Source organism: Agelaius phoeniceus, chromosome 3 (genome assembly GCF_051311805.1).
Source record: "Agelaius phoeniceus isolate bAgePho1 chromosome 3, bAgePho1.hap1, whole genome shotgun sequence".
Lineage (NCBI taxonomy): Eukaryota > Metazoa > Chordata > Aves > Passeriformes > Icteridae > Agelaius > Agelaius phoeniceus.
In genome coordinates, this window is record NC_135267.1 from 96,806,959 (window position 1) to 96,831,438 (window position 24,480).

Consider the following 24,480-nt stretch of genomic DNA (forward strand, 5'->3'; position numbering starts at 1 on the left):
ACTAGACAGTTTCCTCTTTCATCTTAGCCAGAGTTTCAGTGATTTCAACAAGTTTTTGATTCTCCTCCAGCTTCAGAAGTTTGGATCCAGGCAGTTGATTCAAGAGGCTCAGTTTTTATTCAGATTCTTCTAGAAGTTAATGCTCAGAGAATTTTGTTTTATAGCAGAAGTGATCTTCTGGGCAGCCTTTCCTTTCTTCACAGTTGTGTAAGTAAAGTGAACTTTCCTAAAGGAATTCACACAACAGAACACACTGTCAGAATAGGAGACTGTAAAGGACCAGGATAGTGTCTTGTATTTGCCCCAGGACTGCTCTGGGGTGGTAAAGTAGTTGCAAGTTTTTTTGCAATCTCTGTACTGATTTACCTTACCATACTTCTGGAGATGTAAACTCTGTAAATGCAGTCTGTAGCCCTTAGTTCCAGGTGTCTTCCTGTGTATTCCACAGGTGTCACCTTTTTGCTCCAGACATCCCACACAAACAACTGATTTCCTCCAAAGTAAATTGTGTAGCTTGTCTGGAAGGACTATGTATGTTTAGTATTAAGTATTTTTCTCCCATTGCTGAAACACATTCAGATTTTCTAATCTTCCCTGCAATGAGCAGTGATGGGGGACAGTTTTCTTTTCTGTGGCAGGCTGCACCCACCTGAACTCTCCCTCCCCTTGCATCAGGAGTGTGTGAGGCAGCAGCTCCTCCCTGTAATTCCCAGGATCCTGGAGACTTTGTCTGACGCTTTTGGTCATCTCAGATACAGCAGAATGCTCCTGCAGCTTTTCTCTTTGGTATTAAATTTGACTCTCCTTTGCCTTTTGGGTGATGGAATAGCTGGGAATGTTTTCCAAAGGGATCCATTTGGGGCATCTGCTGTAGCCCAGACTCTTGGGGCTGCACTCATAGGAGGTAAACAAACGTGTGTGATGTTGGCCTGGGTTTTTATTTCCTTATGGAAGGAGAGGGAGGAGAGAAGAAGCCATCACTGATTGTTCAGGATAGACATTTTCTCTTCCTTCTTTCTAGCTGGTGTGAGTAGTATGGACTTTTTCATACTAAGTGCTGTTTTGGACTGAGTGTACAAAGAGTAGTAACTTGAAAATAATTGTGAAAGTGTGGCAGAGAGAGAAAGTCCAGTGGAAAAAAGGATCTCAATGAGGGCTTTCTGGCTGATAAGATTCACTTAAAGCAGACAATTCAGTGATGTAGCAAAATTACAGCTCCTCTTACGATGGTCTGCATACCCAAATAACATCCAAAGCATTCATTTTCAGCGGCAGCATTTAAGCACAGTTGAGGTTAAACTTGCAACACAATTTGACCCAGCCCAGGGAAAACAACTACAAAAAAAAAAAAAAATTAAATGTGTTGAATTGTTACTGCCTTAAAACAGCAAAACAGCAATAGTAGCTTTTCTAGGCAAGGTTTGTTGCCCACCGTAATGTAAGACTCACATCCAGCTCCAACGTGCTAATAGGGAAGAAGTGACAGAAATTAAGGGAGCATGTAATAAGATGCCCTTCTCTTTGCATCTTTATGGTGACCCACAAAGCCGGGACTTAAACCTGTTTTGTACAAGAATTCTGTGTAGCAGCTTTGCTACACCACTAACAATTACTGGAGTTTGTTTTACTTCTTGTCTTTGTGAGAACTTGAAACCTAAACTTAATCCTGTGATTCTTCAGGGGATAATTACAATGTCTCAGAATCCTTTCTGTGCCAGTTGCATTTTGACCCAAAGACAACTGCAGGATGTTTTTCACCATTACAGAATTTAAAAGTACAAAAGACAGTTGTGTAAAAGTGTCAGAGTCCATCAAACTCCAGAGCAGTAGGAGTACCTTGAGGGAATGAATTATTTGGGTAGCTGGAAACCTGGCTAGCAGATCTGTTTGCTGTTGAAGTCATTGCTTTGGCTAGTCATCTTTTGAGTCAGGCTTGGTGAAGCAATGAGGAAGTAGCAGCAGAACCAGAAGGCTCTTGTCAGATTTTAAGTAAGGAGCACATAATTTCATAAATGTATCCTCCAAAAATTCCCTCTTTGCCTCATTGTGCCTGTTTTTCAACCTGGTATGTCCTGGGGTTGTTTACTTTTCATATATTGTCATAGATATTAAATGTGTTTCAGAAAGGGAATAGCAAGTGGTTCAACAGTGAAAAATGTGTCCCAAAATCTGGTGATTAGGTAGTTACTCTTTCTCAACCTACTGTGTTCCCAGTGGGTTTGTTCCTGACTTTCAGTGCACAGTCCTTCCTCAGTAGCAAATGGTTGATGACAGATAAAGGTAATACCTCAGAGACAACTTGGTAGATAAAAACTGGAATACTGGAGTTAAGTCTCTTGCACTACTTCTGTACTGTCTGACTTGGAAGCCTTGCTGCAGGAGCCTGGAAGTGATGCCTGAGGAAGAGTGGCACAAGTGCTCCATCCAAGAGCACTGATCAGCTAATGGATGTGCTCATAGCTTAATGTCATAGTGGGACAGAGGTTCAGAGCTAATGGGAAGGTGATGTATGACTGATTTACCCTTGAGGACCAGTCCCAGTTCCTGGATATGACCTGTGGCTTCCATTATTTGGTCCCCTTTGATTGCAGAGGCAGTTTCCAGCAGGATTTTGCAGTCACATCAGGGTCAGGAGGGGTGAGCAGAGTGATTATTATGGGCTTTGGGAGCCCAGATGCATTAAACAAGCTTCTAATTTCTTGGAGAGACTTTCCCTGGAAAAGAGGAGAGGATTTGTGACTGAAGTGTGCCTGACAGGAAGGATGGGATCCTGCTGGAAAGATGTGCTGTCAGAGCTGACAAGATGTTCATCCTTCCAGCGCATGCTGCTTCACTTACCCTGTCTGCATGTCTTTGGAGGCAGCCTGACCCAGCTCCTGGCAGGGACCCCAAAGCTGAGCAGGGAGAGAAATTCACACAGAGGCAGAAACGATGTCACGTTATGCTGCTTGTTAGGAAAAAACCCATCGAATTTGCTATCAGTGAGCTGCAATCTAAACAGCCTAAATGGTCCTAATAGTTAGAGAGGTTAGGGAAGCTTGCCAGAGCATGGAAAGCATAACAACTGCATTTAATAACAATCAAGCTACTCTTATAAATATTTGCATGTGCTGCTTCAAAGCCTACTACACAGTCATTCATGTACTGCAGTTAGAAAGATGAGGAGGGGGAAAAAAAGGAGAGCGAGAAGAAAAGGGCACTCCGTGTTTTGTAGCTGCCATAATAAAGAATGGGCAAAGCACCAGAAAGAAAAGAAAAAGGAAAAGAAACCCTCCAAAGTTTAATAAACACAAAAGGGAATAAAAATAAATCTTTGGAGCATTTATTACAAGCCCTTGATGGAAGGATTAGATTGAAGCTCTCAGCCTTTCCAGTGTGGGTGTATGTGTGAAGGCGGCCTGTCTGGCCTCTTCCAACAAGAAAAGAAAAGTTGTTTACATTTCTTAACTTGGGCTGTGCATGTAATTGATTTCTTTTTATTTCAATAGCAGAAATGAAAATTCAGAGGGGAAAAAAAAGCCTCATTTGGATACAATTGAATTTAGGTCTTTTTCCTCGCCAGAACGAAAGCTCAACTCTCAGAAGAGCTGTGTCAAACAGAGTGTTTTGTTTCTCCTGAAATGTCAGTACATGCAGTACTTGTGAGGAAAGCTGTGGAAATGCAGGGCTCAGTTCATCAAACACAACTGCACAAGGCAGAAGTGTCATCCTTTTATGCAGGTTATTCCTGGTTTGGGGAATATCTTCAGCGTGAAACAAACTTCCTATCCCTGCTTTCAGTTTCAGGGTGCTTGACTGCACCTTGCTTTCCTCACAGGTGCTCCTGGGGGCCTGTATCCTGTTTTGGATGGTTGGTCAGAAAATGTGTCCAGTCTCTCCCATGGACAGTGTTCAGCCTGGAGCAATACTGCAGACTGTGTTGGGATGGGTCTCCTGCACCCTCCCATTGGTGTTTTTCTGCTTTGTCAGAGCAGGGCTGCTTTCTGTCCAGGCTGCTGGCACAGAAGCCTGGAGGATGCTGGATATTGAACAAAGTCTGTAAGAGGCACAGAAACCACAGTGTCCTTATGCACTTAATCACTCACATACCAGAGTACATTTCAACCTGGCAGTTCGGACTGTCCTGTGTAAAGCAGCTGATGAAGTTTCAGCTTGTTCAAGACAGGAAAAAAAAAAGACAGAAAGAAAAAGAGTAAACTTGTGATATTTGTGATGCTTGGTGTTTAGCAGCCTAAAGGGAGAAGGAGGATGGATGCTGCCTTCACCATCTCCAGCTATGTTGTGTAACTCGTCTCAGCTGTGGTGATTGTGATTGTTACAGCTGGAAGTCTTCAGGTTTTTTTGAGGGTTGATTTAATGACTAATTTAAAATTGATAAAAACGGAACCTTTCATTGCGTTTAATATTCTCTCTCCCACCAAAACAAAAGAAATCTATGTTTTCCTAGCTACAGGAAATATATTGATTTAATATATACACTCATTAATGATAATAGTTCAAAGAATACTTCAGGAGTCTAGTCTGTCTAGTCTGCAGCAGGGTAACTGTGACTGCAGACTAGGTTGGTCAGAGTCATCCTGGTGTCTGCTGAAGTCATGGGGCCAAAACCAGAGGGGAGTGCAGAGGTATCCAACTGAATCTGAATTGATAAAACTGTCAGGTTAAGGTGGAGTCACAAAGAGAGATAAATTGCAGCATCTGAGATCACTTAAAGGCCAATCCAAAAGCCTGTAGACTCCATGGGGTTCTTATCATTCCTTTAAAGAGAGTTGCAAGTCTCATTTCTCAGTCTTCATGTTGATTAATTTTCAAATAAACCCCAATTGTGCAGTCAGCCATTCCTTCTTTTTTTCATCTCTCCATGAATAATGCCTTTTCCTCAATTGACTTCCTGTGGATACTGTCATGAATGATAAACAAATCAAATTTCTTATGTGAGGTTTTATATATAAAGATGTAAAACTATCTTACAAGAGAGATGAAACTTCTGTAAGACAAGAATTCCTGCTTACTCATAGAGGGTTTCCCATGCCTGCCTTCCAGTGGAAGGTAAATACTTGTTTGCAATTTATACAAATGCACATATGCCACACAAAAACAGGCACACTAAAAGAGTATTCATTCTCTGTCTTCTTTATATATGAGGGAGAGAAAAAATGTATATGCAGGAATGGCTCAGGAATATCCACTCAGATACATATTCAGAGGTTTGTAATATACAGCATCTAAAACAAAGAAACTGGAAAGAAGGCCTACAAATATAGCACAAGAAGGTTCTAGGAATAAGAAGCTAAATATAAACCAAGCTGACAGTTAAATAGGGCTTTTCAATCTAAAATAAAGTCAAGATGGACAGGGTTTGTCTGTGCCAGGGCAAGTGAAGGGCTGCTAGTTTGGCTTGTCCACAGTGAACGAAATGGTAGGTTGATGCCTCAGACAAATGACAAGGAAGGACAACTTACAACTCATCCTGGAAGCATCAATCTTATATATACATATTATTATGCCAAATTATATTCCTAGTAGGATTAGGTTTGGCTGAAAAGCAAGTAGTAGTCTTGGAGTTTCCTACAGCAGGAAAAATAAACTGAAGATACTATTTCTCTCTTAAAGAAGGATGTAATCTCTGAACCAAGTAGCTTTTATAAGAATGTGCAAAATATATCAAGGTCATAGTGGCATACAGTTAAGTGTTTCTCACAATCCCTTCCTTTGGTGTTTTGAGAGACTCTGGCACTGATGTGTTGCTGATGGAAGAGAGGAGCAGCTTTGGTGTAGGAGTAATTTGCATCTGTTTGCCTTTGAGTTCTCACTGTAAGATTGTGGCAGTTTCCTGTCAATGAGCATGGTAGCCAAGAATAGTGATTATGATGCCTGGGGGATTATTTTCAAGCACTGCAGATGTGAAAATCTGAGAACCTTTTTTTTTTTTTTAATTAAGTGGAATCATAAGGAAGTCTGGAGTTTCTTCTTCATAGTTGTACCTGTTTGATCATACTGAGGGTCTGCTTTGGGAAGTACACTTTCAGAGGATTTTTTTGAAGTGCTTTGAGAACTTGTCATCTCTCACAATGCATCTACAGTTGAGGCTGAGATTATTTCTTATCATCAAAGATTTTCTCGTAGCTACATTTATTAAATAGTCAGTTTGAACTTCCTCAAAGAGCTACAACAGGTGGGTTATTAAACATGTACCTGTGAGAACACATGTGCTTCCTCAGCTGAAAATGCTTTCCCAGCCCCCAAATGTAATTTTCCTTTTTGTTTTCTAATTTATCCACTTCAGTTTTCACACTGTAAGAAAATAAGAAACTGTTCTCTTCATTTGAACTGAGATTTTTATAAGGCCTTACAGTAATTTCATCTCCCCTCTGGGGAGTGTGAGCTTGTCTCCTTCCACTGTCTTCCTGTCTCTGCAGCGAGTTTGGGTGTCAGGCAGGAGTGCTGCAGGCAAACTTCTCCTGGTGCTGTTGCTCTGGACAGTGTGAAAGGGCCTCAGATGATGACTGAATGCCTTAGGGTTACCTGGTTTTGTGCAAAACTGCCTTGCTGCTTACCTTTGGTCGGGGTTTACTACTGGGAAGCAGAAACACTGTTTTGAAACCTAAACTGAGATGTCTGACACTGCTGCTGAAGACTTGAACCCATTTTTCAGGTTTTTTTTTTTTCTGTTTTTACCAAATTTCTAGTAAGGGGTGTTATGTTTATGGCTTTTACTGCTTTCAAGGGGTCAAAATTCATGTAATCCTGTTCATAGTGTCTACTGTCTGCTTGCCTTTTCCCCTTGTTTTTCCTTCCTCTTTTCTTCCAGCCCTCATCACTATAATTAGAATGACTATTTTGTTCCAAAAGTATCCTTTAATAACTAGATATGGAATAAAATCTGAAGCTGGCTAATTCATACTCAATATTCTGAGGGGAAGTGGGTTTCAGGAAACATATAGATCAGATGAGCTGCTGTTATTTGTTGTCTTAGCAGATCCCTGTGAACTCTCTGTAAGCCTGAAGGCATTTACCATGTACCAACTGCTATGTTTTTTCCTCAGTTCAAAAGTATTCAGGATTTTCCACCCGTAGGTTGAAAAAGGGGAGGTTTAAATGCATGACCTGAAGTAGAGTTGAAAGTAGTTGTTAACCTCTGTTAATATGGCAGTCATATAAAAAACACGTGCAGTAGATTTTCTTAATTTTTATTAAATTGTTAATAGTATTAAATTGACCATTGGAAACTGAACTGCGCTTCAGGTATTTCCCTGTCTGAGGCTGTGTTGTATTAAAATGTTTGAAGGAACAGTGGTTTTTGTCACCAAGAAAAGGAATAAACCCCACTGCTTTCTTGCAGATGCCATCCCGCCGAGCTATTACAGCCTTTACTTCCGAATCGTCCGGTTTGACGTGTCGGCCATGGAGAAGAACGCCTCCAACCTGGTGAAGGCCGAGTTCAGGGTCTTCCGCCTGCAGAACACCAAGGCGCGCGTCTCGGAGCAGCGGATAGAGCTGTACCAGGTATGGAGGCACCTCCCATGCCTCAGCTCCCTGCCTTGCTGCTGCAAACCCATCCAGCAGGCAGAGCAAACCTGGGGACGAGCACTTGGGTCCCCTCTCTGCAAAGGAGCCTCTCACTGCAGTGCCTTCCCTAGAAAGGACTTCACTTGAAAGCATGTGAAGCTGAAATGTGCAAAGTTTTTCTAGCAGTAAAGCCTCAGGACTCCAGAGTTTTGAGCCAGCAGTGTGCCCAGGTGGCTCAGAGGGCCAGTGACCTCTTGGCTTGTATCAGCAATAGTGTGGCCAGCAGGACCAGCATAGTGATTTTCCCTTCTCTATTCAGCCCTGGTGGGCTTGCATCTCAAATCCTGTCCAGTTTTGGGCCCCTCACTGCAAGGAGGTGCTGGAACATGTCCTGAGAAGGGCAAAAAAGCTGGGCAAGGGTTTAGAGAGGGAGTCTTATGAAGAGTGGCTGGAGGATGTGGGGCTGTTTAGCCTGGAGAAAAGGAGGCTCCAGGGTGAGCTTATCACTCTACAACTCCCTGAAAGGAGGGTGTAGCCTGGTGGATATTGGCTTCTCCTGTGCAACCAGCAACAGGACAAGAGGAAATGGTCTTGAGCTGCAGCACGGAAGGTTTGGGTTGGACATCAGGAAGAATTCCTTCACTGAAAGAATGGTCAAGTATTGGAACAGGCTGCCCAGGGAGGTAGTGGAGTCACCATCCATGGAAGATTTCAAGAAATGACTGGACATGGCACTTAGTGCCATGGTCCAGTTGACATGGTGGTGTTTGGTCAGAGGTTGGACTCCATGATTTTGGAGGTCTTTTCCAACCTTTGTGATTCTGTGATTCTGTGTTTCACAGCATATAAAAAAAAGTGAGAGACCAAGACATCAAAAAAGTTATTCCCAAGATCTCTGTCTCCCAACACCTGACCTGAACTGTAGTTTACACAGAGGTCAAATTCCTCTCTCTGGCCCGTATTCAGGAGAAGCTTTTTAAGACTTCCTTGTAGAAATTGAATTAAAACTGAATTGCAAAGCTAAGGAGTTTCAAACCTGGCTTCTGTATAGTAGTCTGGGGGTTGAGGCGAGGGAGTGGACACTTCAGGGATTGTGGAGCGAGTAAGAAAATGCACCATGACTCACTCCTGAGTGTTGACAAGATTTATGTCATTTAATCTTTAAGGACTTCGGAGCCTTTAACCTCATTTAACACAGAGTCTGTGCATTTTTGCAAAAAGTGTCTAGAGCATATTTCATCTAAAGCATAGTTCTCCTCACTGGGAAACACAGCAACTAAAAGGGGCCCAGCTCCCAGAAGTTTTATACTGAGTAAAACTTGCAGTTGTTCCAGCAACCTGTGACATGTTTTGCTAAAAACCCTGATGGATAGAATACCACCTTGTAAAAGTGTATGGAGACCTTCTTTAGCTTTGTTCTTACTGCCTGCATTAGCTGTGTAGGTTGGATCCAGTGGGTGCAAATTTGAGTCTTCTCCCTCACTTTGAATGTTCAGCTTTTCCTGCCTGGTCTGGTCAAGTGGAAGACAAACTTGAAGCAGAGAGAGGGGGCACTTTGGGTTCACGGCCTCGCTGAAGTGATAGTAAAAGCCAGTCTTGGAGGCTGACAGCTGGAAAAGTGCATTGTTCTGTTTAGTTGTTTAAATGTAGGAAAAGTTAATTCCCATTTGAATGTGGTTCAGGTCCACAGGTGGTCACTGGCAGCTGCGACCTGACTGCCATCCTTTCCAAGAACAGGATGGCAGAAAAGTTGAGCAGATAATGTGTTATTTGTTAAAAGTTAAAGCTAAGAACCTCTATTGAGAATCACTGGTGTCGCCTGTATAGAACAACCATCCCAGAGAAATACTCTGTGAGTCCCAGTGAAGCTGCCACAGCAGCCTGCTGAAACAATTGTATATTCTGGCTTGATCTCACTGCTCAGACACCCTAAAAGGAGTTGATAGCATCTCTGGGCTTTCTGTTGTTCTACTTTTGAGAGCTGTTAGTCAGCCACCTGAAAAGAATACAGCTGTGGTTGCCTGAGCTCAGTTCATTGCCTTTCTGTGTTTGAGGAACATGGGACACAAAGAGTTCAGCAGAGGTATGGAAGAAAGGGCCTTTGCTTGGCTGGGATTTTGCCTTGTGATGAGAAACAGCTGGGGCTTACTTGAAAGAGCCTGACTCCAGCAAGCCTGTGCCCATGGAAATGACTGACACCTGCATCCAGGGCAGGTACTTGGGTCCCTGGATAAATATATGGCTGGTGAGTAAGGCAGTTTCTTTTTTAGGCTGGGTGGAGCAAACTAAGTGAAGTGTTAGGTGAGTAATGAGTGCAGGTTATTGTAGGATTAGATCTTTTCTCCACCAAGTAACAGGCAAGCCAAAGGCAGCATGCCCTGTGTGTTTGTGCCAGGCATATTTTAGGTATGTTACTTTGTTCCTTTGCTTGTAGAGAGGCAAGCTGTCTCTGGATCATTTCCTTTTGGTCATGTTTGTTTCTTGCAATCTTGTATGCAGCTCTCCTAAAACCTTGTATGGGGGTATTACAACTCTGTGGTGGGCAGTCTGAACTGCATGGGTTCCTTGGCAGGAGCTCTTCTGCCAGGAGCATGAGAGTCCCTAAATGTTGCTGCAACTCATGTCCATCACAGCACATGAGGTAAGGATGCAGTGTTTAGCAGGAAAAACAAAAGCAGGGAGAAAAAAATCAGAGACAAGGGACCCAAGATGCTTTTGGGTCCCTTCCAATTTGAGATATTCTGTGATTCTGTGGTGTATTATAGAACAGTGCTATAGAAAGCATTCTAAAAGTTACCGTATGAATCCTAGAGATTAGAAAGAAGAAAATATTTGCAGATGGAGGTGAAGAGGTACGGATAGGAGGCATTGGTGCCCCAGTGGTCATGGAGGAGCTTCAGGGCTGTGTATTAATGTATTGAGAATGCAGATAGAGTTGTCTAGTGGTGAACATGGTACAAGCATGGGAGGTAAAAGGGGACAGTCAGGAAGATCCTCATTTCAGTGGAAGTGGGAGAGGCAGCTATCTTCTGTAAGGGCTGAAGACTTAGTCAGATCTCTGACTCCAGCATGAAAAGCCTTGGAGAGTGAGCCTTGCAGAGGAGATTGCCGGTGGAGCTGGCATGAGCAGCTGCCGCTCCTCCTCTGTGCATGAGCTTTGCTTCCTGTCTTGTGACATACATGCTGGGCTTGCCAGGGCTGTTGTGCCCAGAAGGAACAGTGTGGTTTTTCATCTTGCATAAGCAACATTTAATTATTAAGGGTTTTTTTTTCTCCTCCAAACCAAGTTTCAGGTTGCCTAGTGTTTTGCTTTGTTGTGGAGCTCTTCTTGATGAGGGTTTTTGAAATTCCTCTCATACCTGCAGTTTCAAGGAATGGTTGTTCCTTTGTCCCCTTGTCTTTCTCAGAAGAGGGGCAGAAGGCAGAAGCCTTCTGGGGAGAGTCAGAGCTCTCTTGTGGTTCACTGAGATAGTCCTTGAACATGTGCACATCTTCTAATTGCCCTCTAAGAGCTTTCTGATTTAGTTCAGTGGCAGTTTAGTAGTAGCATATATCCCACTGATGCAGAAGGGACGTTATTCTAAAGGACTCTTTTAGGAACAGCTAGAGACAGATGTGCAGGGTAAATTGAAAAAATAAGCAAGCAGAATATAAATATTTTGTTTTTCTGCCTGATTCTTTCTTTGTGTGGTCCTCTGACCTTACAGATCTACCCCTTAAAATGAAAGAAGAAACGCAAAACTGCACCTTTTCAGCTAAGCTTTCCTCAGTCTGTACTTGGCTCCCTTTTCCAAACCACATCAGAAAGGGACTTTGTGTTTTCTTACAGCCCTTGTTTGCACTGACTCCAGGAAGGCAGTCTGGGGCTGCTTGGCATGGTGAGCCAGGGCTGTGGCCCCTTGTTCCAGGCCCCTGGCGCTGCAGCAGCAGCAGGACCCTGTTCCCACCTCAGAGCCTGAGCTGGAGCAGAGAGCACCCCATCGTATTTATGCTGGGAATGCGTGGTTATGAATCTGCTTGTCAAGTTTTCTGCCATCTGGATTTCTCCAGGCAGTGAATCCTAGAGATTAATTCTCATGGAGGTGCCCTGCATGCATCCACATAGCCAATGGGCAAGTAGCAATCCCTGTGTGCAGAAAATGTCTGTTTTCACCCAGAATACTTCTCTTGGTATTCAAGAATTAGTCAGTCACATCTGTGTGTTCCTGCACAGATGGGAAGTACAGTGCACATACTTAGAAGTCTTAGGATGGAAAATAATAAAACTCACAGAAGTAGGAATTAAGTTACTTTTAAAAGGCTGTTATGAAAGCTTCTGTCTCTTCTTGGCTCTGGTTAAGTGAATCTGCAGAGAATTAAATTCTTTAAAGGCACTACCCTTTCTGTTGTTTCTTCTGCCCAAAAGAGAGGCTTAATCTGGTGGTTATACTGCTGATCATCAGCAGAGCACGTTGGAGAGTGGGAAGGAAGCCGGAGGGAGGGAAGGAAGGAAGCGGCGTGACCTCAGACAAGGCGTGCTTCTCCTGTCCTTCCACCACGCCGTGCTCACTCAATGCGCTTCCCAGCGTGCACCAAGACTTCAGAAAATATTAAGAGGATAAAGTGCTTTTGGAGAAGGGAGGAGAAATAATATTAAATAAACAAGTTTTAGCATCCTGCAGTGGCCCTTGCTATGTTTTTAAAGATTTATGCCAAATGCAGGCTTTATTGGAATTTGATCAGATAAAGCTCAGTTGTTATGGGAATGTCTTTGTTCATCAGTTTTCTTCCCTGCTTTGAAGACTTTGTCACATCTTTCTTTTATTAAGGTGCTTCTGTATTTATGAATAAAGTCCCTGGACCCTTCAAAAAAAGCCTTGTCCTTTATGAATAAGCATTCCTAAAAACAAATAGGCACCACTGCAAAGCAGAACCAGTAGAAACCCTTACAGGGTAAAAAGACATCCTTCAGAGAGTGGTGTGGTATTGGGTTTAAGGTATTTTTATTATGTACAGGCAGTCAAACAATAGCAAATAATTACTTCCTGTGGAAGTGGTGCCATGTTTTGTTAACACATGATAAAGCATCACAAAAAGTGCAGCTGAAGCGTTGTGTTTTATTGTCATCGTTGTCTGAGGCTGCTGTGGATGGCATTACCTGAGAGGCTGTGGATGGGAGGGATGGATCCACAGGATGTATCAGAGCAAGGGTTGAGGCAAATGAACAGTGCCAGGTTAAAGCAGGGGATACACATCAGATTGCAGTGAAGAATCCAAAGCAAATGGGGAGACCTCTGGACTTTCCATTTTGGGGAGGGCCCAGTCCATATCAAGAGCTCCCATGGAGCTTGCTCAGGATCTAGGAAGAGCTGTCTGTCCTCTAGGCACTGGTAGCCCCCATTTCCTCCAGGGCCTCTCTCCCTGCTTGGAGGTATGAGGAGGAAGATGCTCTGGACCACACTACCCCATTATGAGTCAGATTTAAATTTAAACCACAGTCAGTTGCTCAAATACTTTCAATTCAGACGGTGTTTTCTGTTGTTTTTCAGTTGGGGAATACGTTTAGAGTGAGCTACCATAGATTTGGACCAAATCTCCGTGGTGCAAATCTGAGGCAATTTACACTGACTGCAACAGAGATCCTTCAGGCTGATCTCCATATAATCAGGAGCAGAGGGGCCTTGCTCTCTTTTCTTGCCAAAAAGTGCTGTCTCTAATGGCACGGAAGAAAATACCATGAAGCAGGATTTGTGGCTGTGAGCTGGGACAGGATGTCTGTATTACAGATATCACCTGGGGCACTTGGTTGTAACTGACTGCCTGCCATTGCTGTGACCCACATCTAAAGTAGTGCATTTGGATCTCACCATTTATGTATTGCTATCCTGAAACCAGACTCTTGCATTCTGAAGGGTTATGAGGTTATGTTGCATGGCAAATGTATGGTGTTCTTTGACGTGCCAAACCCAGTATAAGGCATGGATATGATAACTTTCCACTCTACCAAACTCCTTCACTTTTCCCCAGCAACAGCTCAGGAGCAGAGGAAGTTAATTTGCAGTATTTTTTAATTGAATTACTGTTTTCTTCTTTTTCCAGAATCCCCTTTTTCTGGTTCCAGATACTATATGCCCTATAAAAAGTTGTCAGTACATTAGAGATCATATCTAGAGTACCTTTGGCAAATACTCTGTGAGCATGAGGGCAAGTGTTTATGGCTCCATCATCTTCACTGTAATTTGGGAGCGTATCTTGGATGCACCTGCCTCTTGTCAGGAATAGAGCAATTACTAAAGACAACTTGAAGGAATATAATATATAATATTTCCATCAGCTCCTGGCAAGGGCCAGTGTGTACTTCCCAGCTGGACACTGCCATGTGTAGAAATGTGGGCCACAGGTGGCTGTATTGCCATTTGTGCTGCCTGTACATTATTGGAGGCATGGGAATGCACGCCATGGGTCTGAAAACAACAGCTAGCTTTGGGTTCCTGTTCTCTGGGCTGGGGTTTGTTGGGGTAGCCATGCCTACATTACGCTGGGACACGAGCAAGTTTGAAGCAAGCAGCTCAGCGTGGTGGTCACTGGGCTAAGGAACAATAGATTGGCTTGATGGCCATGTACTGTTGGAGGGGGAAAGGTGGTGCTCCTGTTCTGGGGAGCTTTAGGAAATAATGTGAAGCCTTGTTGGAGAGAAGGCTATGTGAAGAAGAATAGGTGATGGGAGAAAATGGAGGAGGATGGGAGTGATTTGTGTGGAAACCTGTAGGTGGTGGGAAGAGAAGACTACAAGGAGAACTGAGTTATAGGGAACAAGGCGGGCAAGAGGAAGGGAAGAAAGAGGAGGGACTTGTGGAAGAAGACAACATCTTGTAGAAAGTACTGTGTCCAAATACTCATTTAGCCAAGAAAGCCGCATGCCAAAATGTTGTAGTAAAATGCACATGAAGATAAGATGTGACTGTCAGGGACAGGACCAAGGAAGAGAAAAAGCCTTAGGAGACCTGTGCATAAAGGGGATATGATCACAGGAGTACCCTGCAGGATCTGGGAGATTTGGCTAGAAGACAGGAGAACCCACTCTGTTTCTGTTGACTTTGGCTCCTCTTTGTTGATACTTTAATAAAACATAATGTGCCTTTGGCAAGTTAAAGCTAAAGGCTAGATAAGTTTACGGGATTTTTTTTGTTTTGCTTCATTTTATATAAAATCTTTCTTTGGAGCTATCTTAAAATCTCCCAAATGGCAGGAAATTGCCCTCAATATTTCAGAATCTTGCAGGAGAAGGACCCCAGACCCTCCGTTCTTCTTTATTGCTTAAACAATGCAGAGTCTTCCTGCCTGCTTAAACATAAATCAGGCTGGACAGCCTCAGGGCTCTGTCCCCAACTTACACTGCAAATGTATCTTCAGTATCAGGAGGAAGGCCCTGCTTGGGGAACAAATGGAAAGGAAATCCCTTCCCAGGATCCATTCTCTTCCAGAGCTCATCCTGTCACCGCAGGGTGATGCAACGAGTCAGTCACAGTGATTCCATGACACACTTGACTTCCCCTCCCTTTCTGACCTGCTCAAGTGCTCATCTCTTTGCCTGCCTCACACTTCACCTTCTTTTACCTTTAAGTGAGCATCAGCCAGCACTGTAAGAGAATCCTTCTGCAGCTGTAGCCCATCCAGATATAAAAGCAGTTGGGTTATGTGTGCAATATGTTCTTTTTATTTGCAAGTTTGCATGAAGAACGTGTCTGGCAAGTTCTGAGCAGATGGATCAGAGACCTATGGGTTTTTTACAAACTTTGGCAAGTACTCCATACCTTTCTTTGTATTTTGGCAGGAACTCTGCATCTCATATAGTAGTCTCTAAAGATTCTGCCCTCAGTTTGAGCCTGATTCGGAGACCATTGCAAGTAATGGAAAGACTTCATTGATAAGCAGGGGGACTGTAAAGCCCTTTTAACTCCATAGCACTGAAGGCAGAGTCTGAATTACTCCTTTGCAGGAGTGGCTACAAGAAGAGCTTAAAAACTCACACTGACATTTTTTTAAAAAGCTCGTCTCTTGCACTTAGAAGCAGCTAAGATTTTGATAGCCAGTAGATTCCCAATTATCTGGCAAAAGGTACTGTATGGAAGCTTTGCACTTTATACCATATGTTTTCACATATAATGAGTAATAAACTGGAGAGGTTTGCAGCAGAATCAAGGATTTTGTTTTCCTTATGTCCAAAATAGGATCAAAGGCCTGAGATTTAACCGGGCAATGAGAAAGGATTGATTATTAGCATGGCCATTTTTTAACTGTAAGTTTTTAGAAAGAGCTGGCTGAAGTCCCTGAGAGCTGTCCGAGGAGACCTTTGAAATTTGGAACCAGGCAGTGAGTGAATCTTTCAATAGGTTGAATCGTATGTAAGAATTTGGAAACTCCCAGCAGCTGTGTATGCAGACCTTGGGAATCTGGTCATTCCAGTGTAAAGAGTTAGGCTGTAGTCCCCTGCAGTTTCTTCTGGTTCAGGAAAGGTCATCCTAAATGGCAGTTTTCAGCCATGGTGTGCATAGCTGAACTTATCTTTGCTCTCATGTTAACCAGCATAAGCACCTCATTTACCACTGGATCTCATTGTTTGGGCTTATTTACTTTAGGCTTACAAGCACATGTCAGGTTATTTCCATTATTTTTAAAAGGGCCATGAAGTTCCAATGGAAATCATGGATAATGACTGATAAGTCAGAGAAAGAGTAGTGAGCCTGCCAAGATGTTGTAATACAGGAACATCACAGGAGTCTGAAATGACAGAGAAGGGAAGGGAAGGAAGGAAGTTATCAGGGGGCCAACAGCATCTGGAGGGAGGAGATCAGACAGTCCAGAATGAATGGAGAGGAAAGACAGATTAATAGCAGGTTTTCACAAGATAATGCCATATTTACTTCTGTTCAGTGACTGCAGAACCCACACTGGCTGATAGCAGTGACCATTTCAAGTTCTAATGCAGTGCAGGAAATCGGATAGATATTTTTAAGTGGCCATATGATCTTATTACTATGTTTGGAAAGTTCATCAACTTGTTTTAAGAAGCTATAAGTCACCAAAAATATTTCCAAAGAGTTGGTGACCATAATTCCCAAACCCAGCCATAAAATGCTCTTGGTTTTCTTGGCTGTAGCAGATGTATGTCATTGATGCATCAGCCTGTGTATCATCACTGCTGAACCACATTCAGTTCTTTGTTTGTTTGCTTGCTGAGGAGGTGGTGAATTTATTAGCCAAAACTATTCCACTGTAAATTATACTTAATTGTAATTTTCCCATTCTTCTGCATCTGATTGTGGTGACAATAGAAGACTAGAAGTAGTTATTGGCCAGAATACCAAATCTGAAATGAACTAAACAAGTTGCTGTTCTGGGGCTCTAGTTATTTGAAAGAGCCAGTGTATCTTCATGTCAAATTTTTTCCTTTTAGCTGTGTAATGAGTCACAAAGACAGGCTGTTCTGGCGTCTGCTGTCAGTGGTTATTGTCTAGAATGCATACACTAATGTGTTGATTCAGTTATCCCCTGCTTTAGCTGCCTAAATATATGAGCGGGGGAGTAGGCAAAGGAAACTTTGAACAAAATAATGTTTGTTTGAACAGTCGTGGGCTTAGTAGTTTTTTCGAGTTTGTTTTTGAACCAGTCTAATTACACTGACACTGAGTGCTGCCGCTCTGCTCATATTAACTTCTGATATGCCCCATTCTTTAAAGAAGTCATGTTTCTGCTAATTTTGCAAGCATTCTGCTTTGTTTGTTATCATGAATTATGTAGTGTTCTCAGTGTACTTTGCAGTTTATAAAATACAGACTAAGATAATCCTTATCCTTACTTTTACTGTGTGATAGTTTCCTGAGGGTATAAATTTGTGTGCCTATAAATAAACAGTTTCATCCTCCAGTATTTGAATGAAGATTTCAGCTACTTGATACTTAAATTTTTAAAAAAATGTATCTGTTAATGCTTTCCAGTTAGTCTGAAAAATAAGCATAGCAAGTGACAGAAGTAATTTACAAATCCGTATTTTCTGGAAATTCCTCATGCTTCTGAAACCAGTTTGTGACAAAACTAAATTTTTTCACTGCTGAATGCCCTGGTCGTGGTGATTTGGGATGTGCTTTCAAGATAACATCATGGGTCAGCCTCCTCTAATGGATGAAGAGGAGCACAGACAAGTCCCTGCCTGTCAACCAGAAGACTGAGCAGAACTAAGAGTATATTTCAACAGGATTTGTAAAATGCCAGAAATCTGGCAGGCCTGATGAGGGTGGCATGTGAGTGCTGTCATCACCAAGATCCCCAGCTGGGCTTCCTAAACAATGTACAAAAAAGAGCAATGCTTTGTTTGCATCTGGCTTCTTCATGAGCCATTTCCTGCAATTAACTGCATTATTCATTTATTCATGTGTTTGTTTCACCTTGGCTGTGCTGGCAGTAGCTGCATGTATGTCGTATCTAGAGACTCCTCATGGGTATTTGTAAGATTGTTTTTTCACCAGATATTTTCAAGAAGCTTCAGAATTGAAAAAAAAATGTATGAGAGGTAGGTTAGCAGTGGGCATAGAAAACGGTAGGTAGAAGGCAGTGTGCAAGGCATTGGTCAAGAGAAGATTAAGAAGTGTTTTAGTTGGTGGTTTTCCTGTGAAAGGGAGGAATCACATTCAAAAATGGGGTAGAAAAAACCTGAAATTGTTCTAAGAATTTAGGGCATTGCTACTGAATGAAAATTACTCTGTATACTGGTCTAGAAGCCTGGTGGATCACCTTTTGGTAACACTTCTTCCAGTTCAGCTCATCCCCAGCATGTGATCTGTATATGTCCGTTCCCTGTGTAATCATTTGTTCTAACAGGCAGTGGAAGCAAGACCAAGAGAGCAGATATCCCTGGACAGACATGTCCATGTCCAGAACCCGTGTTTGCTGGCTTTGAGCTGTGTCTGAGGCGTGTGCAGGTGTGCATGCTCACAGCTGTTCCTGCGCAGCCATCGTGCATCACCGTGCTTGTACCTGGGGGTGTTGGGATGTGTCCCTCCCCAGTGGGGGAGGTGGGGCTGCTGTGTGGAAACTCTGTCTCCTGCTCATGCAAATGATGGGATCTGTGTCTCTGCATGCAGTGGGTGATGCACAGGATTCCCCCACCGGAAAACCTTTGCCTTCCCATCATGGCCTGTAGTCAGACCCAACTATTTCTACCTCTTCAAGAGGGAGTGTTTGGGTAAGGTGCCAAAAGGAAGTAAGAAAGGATTAAAGGCGAAGTTTGACTTTGTTGACTTTCTCTTCTGTGAATTTTCTTTTTTCCCCCTGCCTTCTGTTAATACTTTTAATGCACTGAAAACTTTTGCACAAAGGCTTTTGTTTAGCTCCTGCAGGTACAAGCTGTGCAGCAGCAGTTCTGATAACCGTTTTTGATGTGGTTGTGATGGGCTAAGCATGAAGGTGAGGTGGTGTTTATAGGTAAGGCAAGGCAATGTTTATAGGTGAAGGTAATACCTCTTCTAAGACCAATCAGTGTGGTTGGAAGAAGTAGACAAGCTTTCAAGCACAAAAGCTGCAAGGCTTTTATTCTTTTTTGAAACTAAATTGGTTGATCTAGTAGGAAGAAAGGATTGGAAATGGTGAAAGAGAAGTTTTTCATTGAGGATATATGCTTGAGGTGTATTGGAAGAAAAAGGCGTGTTGCTGCTGGGGAAGGTTAAAACCAGAATTGTAGGGCAAAGTAAAAAGAAGCAAACCAAAGTGGGGAAATGGCACAGAGAACCTAAAATGCTTATTTAATGTAGTGATTTCTGGAAGACTCATTTGAAGAATATATTGCAGCTGTAAAAATTTCTGAGAGATTCCTACAAAAAGGCCCCTTTGTTTACCCCCATATAGAGTGTAATTACTTCAGTGTGAATGGAAATAAAAAACAAGGTAGGAAAAGAAACTTAATCAGAATTATTTGTGGGAGAAAATAGACTCTGAGGATCCAGTCTCAGATTTTATCTTCCGTTAGCTTTCCACACTTCCAACAATGTAAGAGAAAAAGAAGAGATAATTGAAATGGTGAGACTAGAAGATCATTCTTGCATAAAAGTACTCAGATTGTTAAGATCATGCATCACCCTAACACTTTAAAGATACTTAACCCAGAGAAGGACATTTAAATTAATTTCACTAAGTGTAACCTCTTCTCACTTAACAGGCTTTTGCTTAAGAACTGCCAGTGCCTGTTTAACCCATGGTGTCAATTGTGGAAATTATCTCATACTTTGTGACTTTTTACCTCGTTCTTTATAATTTTCTTCCTGAACATGCTGTGTAAACAACATGGAGAGAAACTTTACTCTCAGATGTTGTAGGTACCATAGGGTGGATAATATCCAGCTCTTTTAATCCATGGTATCCATCCTGTCCCACAGTGCCATACAGCTCAGAAGCATTTTCTTGCCATTTAGCTCAACAGTGGGGTTGGATTTTCCTTGGAGCATTGGATACGTACAGTGATGATTTCTTGTACTTTTACAAATGCCTTTTATTCCAGGTACACACTGACAGCCCTTAACTCTGTCTTTTGGTAGCAATTGGGATAAAGACTGGAATAAATACATTTATTTTTGATACCAAGGCACAGTTGTGTCTTCAGAATATGTCTAAGACCAATTATAGTTAACATCAGGAGATTGCTTTTGGCACATTACTTACTTTTAGTCCTTACATCACTGCCAAAACTGAGGTATGCAGTTTCTGGAGTCTTTGGAAAGATATGACTGTGCAGAAAGGAAGAGAAATGAGCCAAGTTCTTGTGTCCCATTTGCTTCACACCCCCCACCCCCCAGCCCCAACACATCCTTGCAGAATGACAGCTGCATTACATCCTCAGAAACACTTGACCTGATAAAGACCAAAGGGAAGGCAAAGTTATATTTGTACTTCTCTGGGACTTTCCCAGCATTGATTACTGGTTCTCTCATCCCTCTGGCACTTCTGAGCAGTGGTAGTCCCCTTGCTGCTGCCAGACTCTCTGTAAACAATTGTTCAGACACTTTGTTTGAAGGTTACCTCATAAAAAGGAGTCCCAATGTTCACTGTTGGAGTGCCCTTGTTCCTACTGGGGAACTCAGCATTGCCTACCAGGGGCCCTTAGTAATCTTCTGGACTTGAACCAACATCTTCTCATGGCTTTTTGCTAAATGTGTTGATCAGAAAGAAGACAAAGAGCCTGTCATGTTGCTGTTCTTTTCATAAGACAAATGTTACTGTAGGAGCCACGGTGTTGGCCTGTGAGAGATCCAGCACTGCCTTGCAATAAACAGGGAGACTCTGCATGCTGACTCCACATGCTGGACAGAATCTGAGCTTTTCAAGCCTGTTTAATTACGAAAAGCCTGATTTTATCACGATGACATAGTTTCACACCTCTTTTGAAATATTTTTCTTTACATGTATTATGTGGTTTCACCATGATTTTATTACAGCACTGCTTGCTAGATGTCAGGTTGTTCTGGGCTGAGAAAATAGGAGGAAACAATGAGATGTTGTCAGTTACTCATTTGGAGATGGATTTGGGTGCTTAAAGAAAGGAAAAACCAGAAACAAAATATGAAGTCGCACAGCTGGCATGCCAAAAGTTACAAAGTGAGGTTATCGTGTGCTATCTTGATTGGAGTTGACTAAATGTTGCATGGCATTCCAGCTCCCTGCATCACAAGACTATCAACAGAGTAATAACCAGAAAACCAGAAACCAGCTGTTAACAGCCAGAAGTCCAATTGTTTTTGTCTTAGGGTAAATAATAACAGTCTATGCTTGTATATGGGAAGGCACTCACTGAATTGTTTGCCTGGGATGAGGAGGACTGTGGACACTTGAAATTCTGGTCATGCAGGGCCTGGGTTTCTTTTGTTCAAGTATTTTTTATTGCTTGATCAGTGGAAGCTTTGCTGAAACATTTGACAAAAATACAAATACAGCCTGTATCAAAGTTTGGATGGAAGCAGCCTCACCTGTTGGCACAAATCTGTGCATGGCTATCTGTTCAATGTATGATTAGTACCCAAAATCAGAGGGAAGGCTAAAAAGCATGAATAAGGCAATACCATAGGTTAGTTATAGGGGAGCAATGTAATATCTTCAGTGTACAGACTACATGTACAGCCTGGACTTTGGCATCTTGTGCTCTAGCCAGTATAAGTATTACTGAAGAAGGTGAAGTAGCTTCTTTTGATGATTACTGTGATCTCTTCAGAAGACCAATTGTATTACGGGATAGGTTTTCCGGGCAGTTCTTTCTGTGTGATTTCTCTCACTAAGGAATATGTGATGGTGTGTTTTGCTTGGGAGCCTAAGCTGATTTCATTAGGGTGTTTTTATATTTTTCTTCTCCTTACGCACCCCAAGAAGATTCTTCCTGAGAATGTGCACAAATGTTCATCTGCTGCATAGAGGTTTCAACTCTAATAGTTTCTTGTGCTATTTTCTAATGTTAGTGTCCATTTTAAAAGCAACCAGGTAAATGTTAACCTGTAGGAAATCTTATTTGTTGTTTCTTTCAGGTTTTAAAATCTAAAGAATTATCATCACCAGGACAGCGCTATATTGACAGCAAAGTAGTTAAAACAAGAGCTGAAGGAGAATGGTTGTCTTTTGATGTCACTGAGGCTGTACATGAATGGCTCCATCACAGAGGTGACAAAAAGTGCTCTTTGCCTTCACTCCTGCCTCAGCTGCTCCTCCATTAACTCAGGAGTATTTCAGAGTCATTCCACATGTAAAAACCAACTCCACTCACTTTTATGTTTTGCAGACAGGAATCTTGGATTTAAGATAAGCTTACATTGTCCATGCTGTACCTTTGTGCCTTCCAATAATTACATCATCCCAAATAAAAGTGAGGAGCTTGAAGCAAGATTTGCAGGTAATTAAAGAAAAAACCTCCAACTTTTTAAAATGTTGTGGTATGTACTAATTGAGGAGAGAAATAAAAACTGTTTCTGCCTTCTAAATGGCATTCAGCTGATTGAAAACTTGCTCATTTGAGAATTGTGATTCTCAGCTGGTAGGAAATTATACTAAAGTCACAAGGGTAAAACTGTATCACCTGAACAATTCTAAAATCACAAGGCATGAAAAAGCTGTCTCATTCCATGCATGCACCTTTGATGTCCTTAAAAATCTGTGTTACAGTTTGCAGCATGCTCACCAGATACACGTACATTTTTGGATTTAGTGAAGACTCTTGCACAGTTTGCCATCCACTATTAGATAGTTATGAGAAAATAGCTCAATATTTTCAAAATTATCCTTTTGCTCTCCATCCTAGTACTGTAATGAGTCAGACTTAGTTTGAAAAAGATTGGAATAAGTGGGCATTAAAGAATAAAAAACTGTGTAGTGAGGGTTATGACTATATGTGTTCTTTATGGACAGCAGGCAAAGTGATACGGAGTAAATATATGAAGTTTGTATAAGCTCTCTTGTATTTTTAAGCCATTAAACTTTCAGTTTCACAAAAGAGAAATTATATTTAATTGACTGTCCTACAGTTACCATCCACCAGCACACATGAATCTATAGCTATATTAGAACTAATTTTTACCTAAATTCTGTTCCTGAAGTTCTCATTTATTGAACTGTATCATGATTAGGTTCACTTGTGATCCAAGTATTTGGCTATATTCCTTGTCAAGTATTAAGTTTTTCTAACTGTTGTTTCACTGCATTGGAATTTTTTCCTGTACGTAAATACATGTACTGTACATATGATTAAAGCCATTGTGTGCATTTAAAAAATGATTAGTATGGTGTTTGGTCACTAGAATTGCATATGTTAAGAAAAGAATAGTGTATCTCTTTCTATTTAGATGGTAGTATCTGGTTGGGGGGATTAATTTTCTAAAGGATGTTAACAAAAGGCATAATGTGACTCCTGTGAAAGGCCAACACCTTGAGTCTCTTGTCTGTGCTATTGCCATGGTAAGAAGCTAGTAAGGCAGTTAGTGTTAAAAGAGAATACAGAATGCGAGGCCATAGATTGCCATTTCAAGAAGAAATACTTTAATCAATGTCTTTTCCATGCCCATATAAAGGAAGAGACTAGAATAACTGACTTTCTGGGGAAAATTAGCAGATTTAAATAAACTGGCAATGAAAGACAGGGAATTTACAAGTATCATAAAGGAGTGAATGTGATGTTGGAAACTAATGGGATTAGTTAGAAGTAAGAGTGGGAAATGAAGATGCAGTATCCAGAGCATCTTTAAGTGCGTTAAAAGGTTTTAAAAGGTACATACCTGTTAAAAGTTGGGAGTACTGGTCTGACTGAAGCAACAAGAGAATCACTGCTTGGGGTGTTTGAAGCTAAGATGCACAAAATGCAGTGACTGAAGTTACCTTCTCTGTTACTCACTTAAACGTTTCTAGTAAATGTACTGAAATGGCATTAAACAGATGTGAATGTGGGAGGGTTGATACAATAGCTAACATGAGAACTGTGAGTATCTTAGGCATCTTGGGTTGAAATTTTCCCCCACTTCCCCAGTAAACATGCCCAGATGACACCATCATGGCCCAGTTTCTGAGATTTTTTTTAAGAGATGGTTTATTTAATTTGTGAAGAAAAAGCAACACAATGTTTATCACCAAAATGTATTTTTTGAAGGTATTGATGACTACACATATTCCAGTGGTGATGTGAAAGCTTTAAAGTCCAATAGGAAAAAATACAGTGGGAAGACCCCACATCTTCTGCTAATGTTGTTACCCTCCTACAGACTTGAGTCGCAACAGCCCAGTCGGCGGAAGAAGCGTGCTCTAGATGCTGCCTATTGTTTTAGGTAACTATGCCTGCACATCCAATATTCTTACACAGTGGTGGGAGACTGGAGGTGTATGCAGTTGTTTATCATGTTTCTTTACAGTTAGCCTTTATACAGAATGCAGACCCTCAGGCATCTGTGTGCAGCAGGTCTCTGCCCAGTGGTCTCC

The 24,480-nt window shown here is 41.9% G+C and overlaps 1 protein-coding gene across 1 annotated transcript in view; it reads left to right on the forward strand.

Moving 5' to 3' along the window:
- The window catches only part of TGFB2 (transforming growth factor beta 2), a 60,710-nt gene that overhangs the window by 30,352 nt on the left and 5,878 nt on the right, over positions 1 to 24,480 (forward strand). Inside the window, exons 2-5 of the mRNA XM_054629439.2 lie at positions 7,343 to 7,506; positions 22,050 to 22,182; positions 22,301 to 22,411; positions 24,155 to 24,329. Of these exons, the coding sequence (XP_054485414.1) occupies positions 7,343 to 7,506; positions 22,050 to 22,182; positions 22,301 to 22,411; positions 24,155 to 24,329 (583 nt within the window). The remainder of the gene's footprint in view (positions 1 to 7,342; positions 7,507 to 22,049; positions 22,183 to 22,300; positions 22,412 to 24,154; positions 24,330 to 24,480) is intronic.